The 14,628-nt window shown below is 41.0% G+C and overlaps 1 protein-coding gene across 1 annotated transcript; it reads right to left on the bottom strand.

Moving 5' to 3' along the window:
* Positions 1 to 797: 797 nt before the first annotated feature.
* alpk3a (alpha-kinase 3a) lies at positions 798 to 14,526 on the bottom strand. Its single transcript, XM_085359218.1, has 15 exons — positions 14,185 to 14,526; positions 13,557 to 13,746; positions 12,609 to 12,730; positions 12,087 to 12,204; positions 10,651 to 11,998; positions 4,960 to 7,315; positions 4,409 to 4,556; positions 3,732 to 3,859; positions 3,591 to 3,626; positions 3,225 to 3,499; positions 3,028 to 3,116; positions 2,701 to 2,918; positions 2,551 to 2,599; positions 2,121 to 2,459; positions 798 to 1,864 (listed from the first exon to the last, which is right to left on the bottom strand). Exons 2-15 carry the CDS (start codon positions 13,682 to 13,684, stop codon positions 1,831 to 1,833), a joined length of 5,388 nt encoding a protein of 1,795 aa, XP_085215344.1. The 5' UTR covers positions 13,685 to 13,746; positions 14,185 to 14,526; the 3' UTR covers positions 798 to 1,830.
* Positions 14,527 to 14,628: the final 102 nt, after the last annotated feature.

Genomic DNA, 14,628 nt, shown 5'->3' with positions numbered 1-14,628 from the left:
CACACCAGGCAAGACCCCAGGTGCAGGCTGTGTAAAGATGCCCCAGAGACAATCCAGCACATAACAGCAGGGTGCAAGATGCTAGCAGGCAAGGCATACATGGAACGCCATAACCAAGTGGCCGGCATAGTGTACAGGAACATCTGTGCCGAGTATAACCTGGAAGTCCCGAGGTCAAAATGGGAGATGCCCCCAAGGGTGGTGGAGAATGACCGAGCTAAGATCCTGTGGGACTTCCAGATACAGACGGACAAAATGGTGGTGGCTAACCAACCGGACATAGTGGTGGTAGACAAACAGAAGAAGACAGCCGTAGTGATCGATGTAGCGGTTCCGAATGACAGCAATATCAGGAAGAAGGAACACGAGAAGCTGGAGAAATACCAAGGGCTCAGAGAAGAGCTCGAGAGGATGTGGAGGGTGAAGGTAACGGTGGTCCCCGTGGTAATCGGAGCACTAGGTGCGGTGACTCCCAAGCTAGGCGAGTGGCTCCAGCAGATCCCGGGAACAACATCGGAGATCTCTGTCCAGAAGAGCGCAGTCCTGGGAACAGCTAAGATACTGCGCAGGACCCTCAAGCTCCCAGGCCTCTGGTAGAGGACCCGAGCTTGAAGGATAAACCGCCCGCAGGGGCGTGCTGGGTGTGTTATATATATATATATATATATAACTATATATATATATATAACTATATATATATATATATATATATATACACACCAAATTTACATTAATTATATATAAAACTATGTTAACTACTATAAAACATATGGAAATAAAACTCATGACTGGACTTGTTTTACATATTTATTTCTTTAGAAAAGCAGACACAGTGTGACATACCAAACATACCAAAGACACATTTATTCATTCACTCAGTCATTCACTCGCACCCTCACTCATTTATTATTGTTCTTTATGTTACTTTGCATATTTACTCCATTTATTTATGTACACATTATGTGTTATTATTTTGTTTTTTTTCACATATTCAATTTAAAATATTTCCGTGCTTTCTTTTCCTTCATCTATAAGGCTTCATGCAGTTAGTGAATACACAAATGACACCAGCTGACATGTGCTAGTTTGGACTCTTCTGAATATCCTTATTAATCATTAATCAAGACACAAATTCCCAAAGCTTGCTTTTCACACAGGTTTGGTGTTATTTGTAGGAGAGAACTGACCTCTGTTGGACTTTAACCAAGAATACAAAGTTAATGTGATAACTGAGCGGGTTTTCATCTTTATCGTCTCCAAATGTCCCTGCTGGCCTCGCGCAAAATAAGAATAAAAAGGTTATGTTAATGAAGTTTCTGCCTAATACTGACCAGCGGTACACTCCCAAAACAGCTCTTTTCTTTGAGATAAAGTATAGTTTTGCCATCTAAAATGTGAAAATAATGGAAAGGGACTGGAAAAACAACAATCAGTCACAATAACTAAAAAAAAAGCCCAAAACAAAGTGCACACAAACATTTTTTTTATCTAAAAATGGTGCTGTTAATCCACAGCATGAGCTCAACTTTGCTGTGAAGAAAGTTTAAATACTAGCAATAAATATTAACCCAGAAATGAGCACACCTTTTACTTGATACACATTCTGTACATGACGTGAACATGCAGCATCTACGTATAATACTTATAATACATTCTAGAAAGCGAGTGAAACATACATACATTGTGGCCATGTACATTTTATACACGACATTTAAATGAAAACACCTTAATGTTGACATCTCCTGTTGGCTTATTTGGCAAATATTGCTTGGAGAGTTGTTTGTCCACTCATAGAGCTGATAATACTCTGAGGCAGGTGTTCAAAGATTCTTAGAAAAGCTGTGTCAGTTCAGTGATTCCTCTTCTATAAAAGTAGAAAAGCAGACTATGAGGTTTAAAAATCGCTGTGCCCGTCATGCCAAACATTCTCACAAACCTTTTAACTACGCTGAGGATGGACGTCTCCTCACAGGGGCCAGATATTCATAATAAGTTTTTACCACGTCAAGCTGACAAATGACTCTTTTTCTCTTGCCGCCTTTGATAACTGGAAAGTAACACTTAACACTAAACCAATAAAAGCAATGAGATATTGCTAGAACAAAAGCCCTTTTTCCTACCTTTTTTCAACAGTGGCATCAGTAATTTCTGCTGGCTTTGGTTTTGCACTTGATTTATTGTCCTCTGTCTCCTGACCCTTTCTAGTCACCTTTGGGCTAGAATTAGCTTTTCTAGCAATTTGAGGGCTGTGTCCTTTTCGCTGGAGCTGTGGGCTGGTAGACCCCGCTTTGCGGTTGAGCAGAGGGCTTTTTGAGCCCTTCGCTTTGGCGGGCTGCTGCAGACTGTCCATAGTCTTAAGCGGGCGCAGGCCAAGAAGCCCGCAGTAGTAGTTGCATTGATGGAGTGTCAGGAACTGGTTGAACACCTCAGGTGAGCCACACTCAGTTAATCCTTGGTATCTGAAGAACAAAGGGAGGTGGGGGAGGGGTTATTGCAGCTATTTAGCAGCAAACAAACAATAATTTTGCATGTAGGGACTGCGATACAAACCCTTTTGACTTGGTGACAACTCTCACGTTTGTAATCTTTGTTTCAACACCTAGAAAAAAAAAACAAGCCTTAGAGAATCTTTAATGGTCATGATCCCGCTAATATTCACTTTAAATGATTGCCTTCGTGATTATTTTATGTGTGGCGTACCCTCGAGCTGAGTGACCAACAAATTGCCATGTGTCCACTGATGGATCCAGTGCTGGAAGCTGCAGCATTTCTGCTCTATCTCAGAAATCTTTTGCATAACCAGTTTCCCTTTAGCATCCATTGTGCAATACTTAAGGAATAAACCAGTAAGATCAGCCTCCACTGTGGCATACGGCACAGAATTTGCTGGCCGGTACATCAAATAGCGAGGAATCACTCTGTGGGCAACATGAAGTAACAGTGGGATGATCACAAGCAGTAATATACTGTGTATAGTATAATTTTAATGGATTTAATTATCAGAACAAAAATATATCTGTTGCTTACTCTAGTGAAGGCCCAAAGGTTTCAATAACTCTTGCTTCAGCTGAGAAGATTTTGCAGTATTCTCGAATCATGTTTTGGACTTTGCATTCCTAGAAAACAGAGATTTAAAAAATAAATAAATAAATAAAGCAGAAGGAAGCACTATTTAACCATATACGTATACTAAAATGTAACAAAAGTTCCTCAGTGAAACTCACGTGCTTAGTAATTTCTAGATTTCTCTCTGCAAGGTTGCTCTCCTGTTTGGTCCCATAAGTGATGGGGCTTTGAACTTTAATAATACAAGTGCTTCCGGACTCAAAGACGGGATCCAGGCCATAGATGACCTTCACCTGGCTGGCTTTGTGCATGCAGCCCTCCCCAAGGTGCAACCTCTCTGTCATGATCCGACCAAAGTACTTGTCACCCCAAGTGCCAGAGTCGACCAAGCCTTTGGTGAACAGGAGCGGGGTCATCTCTATCTCTTCTCCAACTGAAGCAAAAACAGAGTTACTCTGGGAATCCAGTTAAAAATAGTGTATAAACAAAGGCTCAGATGCATATAGTGTTTAACCAAAAAGTACCTTCCAAATCATCTTTTAGCAGTATTTCAGACATAACTGTAAGAGAGAAAACAGACAAAACCTTGAATAAATTGAATTTAATATCAGTAAAACACTCTAAATTTCAATTTCGATTTTTTTTCTATACATGCTGTTTCTTACTGTCTATACTGAGGAGGAAGTCAGTACTGTCCGTCCCGTATTCATTAGTGATCGTGCAGCCATATACACCACAGTCTTGGTTGGACGCGAGAACAATTGCCAGTGCTACTTGGCTTTCATCTCCTCCACTTGAGCATAAAATAAAGAAAAAATAAAGAAAAAAAATCCACACACACAGTCATGAACGCATTCAATCGAGAGACTCCAATTCCCCAACAACCCACAAGATGTCACTGTGAGACAGATGCTCGTGCTGTGTGGCAGCAGACTGCTGACACAGCAACCATTCGCACATATATAGACTTTTAATGCACCCTGGAGATGGGAAAAATATTGTGTCAGGTTACAGTTTCTGTGTCTAGCCAGAGATTCACCTCTCTGTGTCACAGCTGTGGGGTTCACAGTCACATGAGCTGGACATCTTTTGCAGTGAGAATATGAGAATGACAGAAGACCATGGGATGCACTCAGGCCCAAATAAATCCTGCTTATCCTTGAAGCATTATTGTTTCATATTTGGAACCCGCCCATTTGTCATTTTGGCTGGAAATCCTCAGAATAATAGCAATGGCAAAGGTGAAAAGTAGCTCTTTTAATACCTAAAACAAATTGAACATGTGATTTTACAGATAGGTAGGGTGGTTATGACCATAAAATGAGTAAAGGTGAAAACTAACCTTCTTTTCACCTCTAGAATTTCTTCCTCATCTCTGTACCACTTAATGGTGGAGTCGCCGAGCACGTTAAAGAACTGGCACCAAAGCTTCAGGTGTCCAGAGGCATCTGGGAATGGCTCTCCCCGCATCTTACGGATAACCTGCGGAGCTGGTGATGCATGGAAAGGAGAGTCGAGCTCATGTGATGTTTCTTGTTTCTTAAGTGGCAGTTTATTTCACATTTTTTGCACTGATGATATATTTAATATAAATGATATATTTTGAGAAAAGTATGAAAACAAGGAAATTAGACAGTCCACTGTGATTTAACAGATAATTGCTTGTAACTCCATAGAGGCTAATTATCCATCTATCCATCCATCCATCCATCCATTTGTCTCCATCCATCCATTTGTCTCCACTTATCCAATCCATGGTTATGGGGGAAAACTGGACAGGTTGCCTCATTATTTATTTATATTCCACGCATATATTTAGTTAATATGATAAAAAAAAAAAAAACCTCTTCATTTCATTATACCTTTGCTAAATTAAACAAAAGAAGACTTTACCTTTCAAAGGATCTATCTTTTTTTCAGCAGGTTTCTCTTCTCGTTTGGTGCTGGCCGGCTCTTCTGTGGGAGTCTCCCCCACCACTTTTGGCACCTCCAAGGTGGACTTTCGGCGATTCAGCAGCGGGGAGCGTCTCTCGATAGGTGGGGTTTTTTGAGCCTGCAGTAACGATGCCCTGCGGGCCTGGCTGGGTGACATGTAACTCAAGATCCCTTGAGTATCTAGTGCTAGTGTCCCATCTATGTCTTCTTTAGGTTTTGGGATGAAGATTTTGCGACGAGCTCCAGAGGCCAACTCCTCAGGGGTGGCAGAGCGTATGAGAGTTAGACTGTCTCTGCGTTTCATTCGGGGACTGCTTTCACAGGAAAGGGATGACGTTGGTGTAGACCCTCCGCTTAGATCTTCAGCTGCCGCAGCCTCGTTGTCTGAGTCTGCAGCAGCTTTGGATATTAATTTGCGGAGACTAGCTGGACTTGTCGGGGGCTTGGAGCTGAGTCTCTCAACAGAAAATCTGTTTTTCTGGGGATCTTCAACTGACACTGAATTCTCTGTCTTGGCATCTTTGAGGGATTTGGGTTTCAAAGTTTCAGGGACAAGGACGTCCACTGTTGTTTTGCTGAATAACGAAACACTGTCACCGACTTTTGGTTTCAGAGCTTCATATAGCACAGTGGGAGTGTTCTCTTTGACACTTCTTTCGTCAGAGTTAGGTCTTCTATTTTGAGCACTTTCAGGCTTCACAGCCTCATTTTTGTCACTGTCATTCTTTGTTCCGCTTTGCGTGCCAGCTGAAGTTTCCATTTCTGTCGGCTCAGTGTAAGTGGGCAGGCTGAATTGTGGTAGATCACTTTCATGACAAGTGACAGAAATTGGTGGTACCACAAACAAAGGCCCCTTTGGAGTTTCAACAGCCTGCTTTGTGTCTGACACATGGTTGTTTAAACATGCATCACCCTCCTTATCATCAGTGAATGAAACATTTATAACAGGAATTAATGCATAGCTCATCTGAGGGGGCTCTTCCCTCCCTTCCACCTGTGTATTTTCTGTCTTGCCGTCTAATTGTGCAACATCTTCTACTTTCTCCGTAGGTGAAATGTGATCATCTTTCTGCATACCTTTCTGCGTGGGCAACAAGTCAGAAGCAGGAGTTGCATCATGTTTTTGCAAATTGCTTGAGTCTGGCTTGTCTAGGGCCAAAATAGTTAGTGGCAAAGTAGACTCTTTGAGCTCAGCCTCCATTATTTCAATTTTGGGGATTAGAAATTGCTCACTTGGGCTCAGATCTGGCACATTTGGTTTACTATCAGGGATATCTTCAATAGTCGATATCTGGATTGCTGGAATATTCTCTGAATGCACACCACTCCAGCCACTCCCACTCATGTTTTGATGTGCAGTATTACTCTGCTCCTCCATTTGCTTTATCTTTGAGTGAATCGGCTCTTCTGCGTTCACTGGAGTCTGCTTTTCTGTCTCCGCTTCAACCTGTAAACTCTCATTCTTCACTTCAGCGCTCTCCACTTCTAAACACACTTGCTCCTGTGTTTTTAGACTGTCACACAGATTATTATGTCCTTCTTTCTCTAAAATAGAATTTGCCGCTTTGTTTTGCTCATATCTTCCCCCGCTTCTTGTAAAACCAGAGCTTGAACTTTGTGTAGCACTAACATCGCCGACTTCTGTGATTTCCTGTGACCTAGTACGAGTGGGTTTATGTTGCATTTTTAGGTCAACCTTGTCTAAACTCTCAGGGAGTGTAGTGGGCGGAAATCCTGTATTCATTTCCTGAATCAGTGAAGTACATTTGGTCTCCTCTTTTAGACAATGTGTCTCTGCACTGAATGATTCCACATCAGGAAAGTATGAAAGCACCTGATCAGGCTTTTTAGATTCGCACGCCTCTATTTGGCTTTCCAGAGAAGATGTTGACAATTTAGTCATCTCAGATCCGTTTATACCTGAAAATCCCTGCTTCTTTGATTTCACTTCGGCTTTCTCTTCCTCATGTAACTCATTAAAAGAGCTAGCCTCCTCCATGTCAACTTCACCTTGCTTCCCCTCTTCTTGCAAAGTTTCAGTGGGCGTTTCTCCAGGACTGTGGCTTTCCGCTGCTGAGACGATGCTGTGAGGGGGAGTCCAGCATTCTCCCAAGCTGGTGAGGGTGGGCGTTGGGGTGCCCCCTTCTTTATCAGCCAAGTCTTGGGTCTGTGGCAAGGCAGACTTATCATCCTCTGGAACAGACTCATCTTTCTCAGCCTGCTGATTACGCTGTGGTGAATCTAGCTCTTGCTCAGTGACGTGAACCTCTTTGATAACCGAGAGCACCTCAGTGTCTTTATCTTTAAAGTCAGCCTGATTGAAAATAGAAAAATCATCGTAATGGCATTTTCAAGTATAAGTCACAGTCAAAGTCACATTTATTTATATAGCACATTTAAAACAACACCTGTTGACCAAGATGCTGTACATGTATTATTATGTTATGTTTCAGAACTCCCTCTAAAGATGCATTATGTTGCATGCTATGGATGCAAATATTTTTACCACTTTCATTTACTAGTTATAGAGGAACTGTATGTGTTTCGGTCTCAAGTGTTTTTTTTTCTTCTTGTTTTTAAGAATCTTGTTAAAGCGAATTTACACCTCTAACTTGTGACTATGTGTCATAGATTCTGACAAGTTTTTGTGCCATGAATTACAAAACAACTACAGGAAATCTGAATATTTGTAACTTTTTTGACCGGTTAGCTTCTTTTAGCCACTTTTTTTTAAAAAACTGCCTACAATGTGCAAGACAGCAGTTTACATTTGTGAGGGTCCACTAAAATTGCTAAAAAAGTTTTTTATTCTTTCCTTTGGAGCTTTAACTGATTAACATTTTACGCCAACCTTCACTAACCTTCTGGATGAAACACTTCAAAGTTATGAAGTGAAATTCCACTGGCTTTGAAAGTGCACTTGTTTTGCTCTGAGGTTGAAAGATAAACAGGGGATTTCCCGCATAAGCTGACATTGATGTGCAGTTTACACAAAAGTATTTGCTAGGTGGTGAATGAATGATAGCTTGTAGCTCAGCCAAAGAGCAGTCACACATGACAGATAGAAATCTAATGTAAATATTGGGTAGCCTCAAGCCTCAACAATAGCCGATAATTAAAAAAAGAACAGAATTTGACTCTGAAGAGCAAAAGTCCTAATTAGAAAGCATAGATCACAGAGTGGTCAAGCTTTGAGTTACATAAAAAAGTGTCATTAGTTTCCTTTTGTTTTTTCCCGCTTAGAGCGCGTTTCCCCTCTGTCCTCATCATTAAAATGTATACATAGCTGTAAAGCAACCATGTGATGCCTCGTGACAATAAGTGTGGCCGGCAGTGACTGCCAAAAAAAAAAGAAGTTGCAGCTTTCGATGGAAGGGAACTGGAGTCGCATTCAAATTAAAGCTGAAGCTATTTGTCACCATTGTGTACATTGTGTGTTAAAAAAAAGGTCACAATCATGTGAGAAAAGATTGTTCAGATAATAGTTACAACTTCCTCTCATTATTCATTTAAAGAGCCTTGTACCTAACCACAACATAGCAAAGGTACAGTTGTAGTTCCACATTATGGATATGCAATCACTCAGCAGGTGGATGTTTAAACATAGCTACTTCAGTTCCCTTTTCCACATATCATTGTGCACCGCTTGGACATTAATGCTACGTTACAATTAACAAAAACACACACAGGAAATTTATGAATACAACTACAAACATTTGTTTGCAACCGAAGAAGTTGTAATTACTTACTTGTCAAAGCTATTAATACTTAGTGGCATTTTAATGCGGCTCATAATACCCATATAAGGCTTCTTAAGTTATCACATATTATCCCATAAATATTCCCCTTCTTCTCAAGCAAACAATACATTTAAAAAATGCACAGAAAAACAAAAGCTGAATAAATAAGAGATTAAAAAGTGCAACTAAAACTATGTAACTGTCACTGTTCTGGGTTGGTGACCCAGTGTTTTGAGTTTCTTGTGTCTCTGAGTTTTTGTATTACGATCTTAGTTCTCTTTGTTGCCCCAGTTTATTCTTTAGTCTCGTGTCTTAGTTTGGCTTTCTTGTATTCTCTTTAGTTTTCTGATTATTTAGTTAGCCGCCCTCTGTGTCTCCCTGTTATTGTTCTCTGTGTTTCTTAGTTGCTCTGTCTCCCCTAGTCAAGTCTGTGTCTATGTTACATTTCCTGTTTTACTTTGAAGGACTGTGTCCTACGTGAATGTATTGCGTTTCGCTTCCCTTGGGTCTCGTTATGTTCGATTTCTCCCAGCTGTGCTCCCTTTCTGTGTCTCATTCCCCTCGTTATTTCCCAGTGTATTTAAGCCCTGTGTTTCTCTGTATCAGTGTCGTGATCTCCTTCATGCTGTGTGTTTCGCCCTGTGACTCTTGTTAGCGTCTTCTCAGTTTAGGTTTTGTAGATGTTGTTTGTTCAGCAATAAAAGCTGCCATTTTGAGTTCAATCCTGTTTCTAGTGAGTTTGCGTTTGGGTCCAATTCCTGCCTGCACACAGCCGAAACATGACAGTAACACCTTTTTCTAGTCTGAAACCTTTAAAGGTAACAGTGTAATGCTTATTGGGTAATTTCAGGTAAATATCAATACACTTGTGCTACATATTTAACTGTGTAACTGATAAGACAAACTACTAATGAAAAACTTCACTTAAAATCAAAGAATTGTGTGGTGATCAGTTTAAGGCTGCTTGCTGTAAAGGCCAAAGGTCAGACACATAGACTGTATCAGTTTAACTCTAAAAAAAAAACACATTTCTAACATACATGTAGCTATTTGACAAGTTGGACAGTGAGATGACAGAAGTGCTGCCTTCCTCTCTCTTGTCTCGATGAGGAAAGGGTTTATTTTAAGGTATGGGGGGCAGTGAGGAATGTGTCCCTTCCTTTCATGCCGAGACCTGCCGCCGGACTCACTCTACTACCGCTGAACCTCTTTAAAGCAAAGCCCTGTTTGTAATGTGAGACCCGCATCTGACATTCAGGTTTCATCATGATCTCTGACGCACTCCTGGCCCCATTCACCACAGCCAACATGCGAAACCCAACATGCAGCCTATCTTACAGTGCAGATGCACAACATCCCCTGCCCCTGCATGTAACTAGTGAAATGCATCTTAAGCTTCCCTGTTTCTCCCACACTGTTTTTGTGTGGTTTATCTTTGCAGCAAAACAGTTGTGTCACACCCTTATGCTGACTCACTCCTAAAAGTTGCTGATCACTAATATTATGCGTGTTTTTAACTGTCTAGAGACTCATGATTACAACATCTAATCATCGTTTTTGCTTCTTTACCACTTCTAAAAACTTTGTGTATAAATCTGATTGAAAACTGAAAGTTGATTTTTTTTTTCAAGGATGTTAAAAAAACTTAAAAACTGATAAAATTTTGTTCTATAGTGAAATCTTAATCATTTTATCTAGGTGTTAATTTTTAGTACAACTCACTGATACTTTATTTGGAGATGAAATAACCACGATCAGACACTCACACAAAGGCACTTCTTTCCCTCTAATTTTCTTTTTAACGATTTTTGTGTGGGGTGGTGAGGAAGTTCATTTTGTGCTCAACTCGTGCTCTTTTGTATTACACGAGTGGATCTAACGTGCTGCTGTGGAAGACCCCTGTACATACCTCTGTGACAAATTGAAGCCTGGGCAGTGGCACTTCTTCACCTGCGCTGCTGCTCTCCATCCCCACAGATACCTCCATGGCTTCCACGGCTTCCTCACTTTCTGTCACACTCGGACTTGTGGACTCCACTTGTGGCAGTTCATGTGATGGTGGCAGGGCCGAGTGTTGTGCATGGTCTTCATACTTAAATGTATCTGGCTCTACTGACGGTGGCTCGTGTTCTGTAGCCACGGTAGTTTCTGAAGGCTCTCTGGGTTTATCCATTTCCACAGGCGCGACTTCCTCTGTAGGAGGTTTGGACATGTCTGGACTGTGTTCTTCTTGCAGCTGAAATGATGGTGGCATTTCTGGTTCAGGAGCCTCCACTGAGTGCTCAAAATCAGCCTCTTCATTCTCAGTGTGACCATGAGTGCTTTTCTTACTCTTACCAAAGAAGAAGTCTTTGACTGAGTGGAGCATAGAGGAAATGGAGGTCTGGATGTGGTGGTGGTCGTGATCCTTATGGCCCTTGCTGTGATGTTTGATGTCTGGGCCATGTTTGCCATGGGCTGCTGTGTGCGACACCTGGGGTTGCCTTTCTCTTTCTTTTTCCCTTCTGATGGCCAGTTCTTCCTCTCTTCTTTTCTCTTTTTCATATTCCTCCTGTAGAGCTTTTTCTTCTTCTTCTCTCTTTTTTTGCAACTCCTCTTCCTCCTTCTCTTTCTCTTGATTGTCACACAAAACAGCTTCTTCCACTTCTTTATCTTTCTCGGCTTGAGATGAATTCTGTTTTTCCTCCACAGCCTGGGACTGAAGAGTCTCTGCCAAAAACTGTGCCAAACTGATTCCTCCATCATAACAGTTTTCACCTCCAACTCCCATCATATGGCTTCGGCTACTATTAATTCCAGCATCTACACCATTTGACATCTTTATTCTTTTAGTGGCCAACGTCTCGTCTGATGGACCTGTCTCGTCCTCAAGACCTCTGTCCCGGGATGCCAAAGAAGCTGTTTCCTCATTTTCTGAGCTAATTCCATTAGGTTCTGCAGTAGCTCCCAGTTCCTCTATAGCCTCAGACTCTTTGGCACCTTCTCTTTCCTCTGGTGGTGGGACAGCCCGTTTCCTCTGAGGGTGTTCTGGACTAATCAGTGGTTTCACTTTCTGAACATTTTCTTTATTCTCCATCTTGATCTGCTCCTCTGCATCTTTTCTCTTCTTTTCTGCTTTTTGTTTCAGCTTAGCAAAGAAGCGCTGGTGGATTTTGTACTCATTCATGGTGCCAACCTCCAAAACACCAGAGCAGGAGACAATACCTTTGCTATTGCTGGCTGAGACTTGGTAGATGGCTGCATCGTCTACTGTGCAGCTAGAAACAGAAGCTCTTGTTAATGTCATTAAAACAAACAAAGAGCTACCTCTCTGCAGTATGATTAATGCAAGCCTGTCTTACATACTTGTAAATATGAAGGGTATGAGTTTTTCCATTTCGACGAATTTCATATTTCGGGAGTCCACAGTAGCGATCCATTTCCATATCGTCTTTATACCACTTTAGTTCTGGAGCTGGGTAACCTGACATGGAAATGATATAATGAACACCTTTCCTCTGGCTTGTAAACATTACACTCCCTGTGCTACACTGTGCTGTTAATGTGCAACAGCTAAATTTCTCATATATTAAAAATAATGACATGCTTAATAAAACACAGTGTGGAAGCGTTCACTTGAATGTATTTTGGTTATTGCATCATGTTGGCCCAACCATCTAGCTTGCCTGAGGCCCAAAAATTCTTGAAAAACGAGCTCAAAATTAAGCTGTGCTGAAAAAGTAATACAGGAAGAAGTGCTGCCTTCGAAGCAAAATCCTTTGTTTTCATATTAGTCACATCCTGCCACTTCACACCCAGCTCAGTCTGAGAGGTTTCAGTTATTCCGGAAAACAACAGGGCACAGACGCTACCTTGACGTAAGCCTACCTGTTACCACACAGGTGAATTTCACATTGCAGTTCTCTGAGACTGCCTTTGACTTCAAGGTGGTCTCGAAAGATGGCTGTATGTCCTCAGTCAGCTGAGCCATGACACTGCACAACGTGCTCCTGAAAGGAATTGCTGATCCATTAGAAAGTCAGCTTCTTGCTTCAAATAGAAATAGTGGATACTTTTATAATTTATCTCAGTTAATCAGGTGAACCCTTTCATCTTTAACTAGTAGGCTCCAATTACTTTATTTCTAATTTTTAAATTAAAACAACAGGAAAGGATGTTAATGGGAATTTCTGGTAGTGACATGGATGTCAAAGGTTGACACAAACTTGTGAGATGTCAAGCAAAACAAACTTGCCAACCCAGCACTGAAACCAATGTTGGTCAGTCAAAACTTGTGTGGGTTTCATTCGTGGAGTAAACCAGTTTTTGCAGTTAAGATGTTAGTGGGTAGAAGTGTTTTAAAATAGAGATTACCTCGCCGGCCTGTAGTGAGAATACCTTGAATAGCTATTCAGAGAGGAGGCAAACGAAGCAACGACAGTGATTAATTAGGGTCTGCGTATTGGGACTCTACCCCAGTAAAATTGTTTCACAGCTGTCCTCCTCCTACAGTTTATAGATAATGCACATGCAATTATTTGTGTGATATATCTGATTTTATCTGAAAACTTAAGTGGTTGTGTTTAATTTGGCAAACTTCATCTAATGGGTCTAGTTTGATCAAGTGTTATACCAGTTAAATGACATAAAAGATACAAAGAAATGTTTATTATATTTTATGATTTTTTTTTATTCGACCTGCCAGACCAAGACTCTTTTTCTTGATCACTGTGCACTTTATATCTTCTTCTTGTATCAATCTGTATCAATACAATATCAATCTGCTTCACCAACATGATCTACAAACACATAAAGAATACAGATAAGACTGTCTACCTGTTTTCAGGCCGGACATTTGAGAGGTAAGTATTGCGGCCATTGAAAGATGGAGCCTCGTCTTCACTGAAGCTGCTTGTCCTCCCATTGCCAGAAAAAGATCGAGTCATCAGCCTTCTAGAAGTCATTGTCCACTATGGTAGCGCACCAAAAACTTACAATCCGAGATAGCTGAGATAAATCGTTGTGCCTGAAAATGAATTAAAAAAAAAAAAAAAAAAAAATCACCCAGGCTAAAAAAGCACTCTGCTTTCACATCCACAGCTTTCCAAGATCAAGGCTCAGATTAAATGTTGCTGTCCATGCAGAAGCTCCTGGAGAAGATAAAAGAAACACTTCAGAATTACAACAAAACCTGTTGGTTGTTAATTAAAGAAAGCAAACGACACACTCTGTGTTATTTACCCATACAAAACTCAAACACACATTTCAGCCCTAGTGCTCGTCCTTTCTGACCAAGCAAAGCAATTGCATTGGAGCAAGTTATAAATAGGATCATGCTATCGGGTTGTGAAAGCGCTGTTAGTGGTCAAACACAAACCTAAGAGAAGTAATTTACTTGTATGTCTTAGGAATACAAGAGATGTCTTTCTTGTTCACGGCAAAACTCTCTAAATTTCCAACTTACCATTAAGATGTTGTCAGTGTTACTTTGGAGCCAGAGTCTGTGAAGAAATTCTCTGTAACCTCCTATCATAGACATGCATGTGTTGCCAGAGTGGCCCTATTTATAGCAGGCCCACAAATAGGTTCAAGAGCACATCAGATTTTCCGAAACTAGACTTTAGACTTTAGCAAAGAAATCTACAAACAAACTGAATTCAGATCAAAATGTTACCCATTTAACCTAGAACACATTTGCCTCAAATCTATCTTTTCATTAACATTCACAATGCAAAAATCTCACTGCAGTGTTTGGATCCGGCTCAACAAGCTGGAAAAACTTAACCATCTTGGTGAGACACCCTTGTGGATTATATGTAGACTCGATTCATGATGTAGCTGATAACAGCCAATGGTCTAAGTCCAATGCTTTGCTCAGGAGTTCCTAAAGGACAGCCCCTCTACCCCC

The sequence above is a fragment of the Diplotaxodon limnothrissa genome, linkage group LG7 (genome assembly GCF_057381915.1).
Source record: "Diplotaxodon limnothrissa isolate DT_005_m linkage group LG7, D_limnothrissa_male_GT1.1, whole genome shotgun sequence".
Lineage (NCBI taxonomy): Eukaryota > Metazoa > Chordata > Actinopteri > Cichliformes > Cichlidae > Diplotaxodon > Diplotaxodon limnothrissa.
The sequence above is the reverse complement of the archived record's forward strand: the minus strand, read 5'-3'. Positions and strand labels throughout refer to the sequence as shown.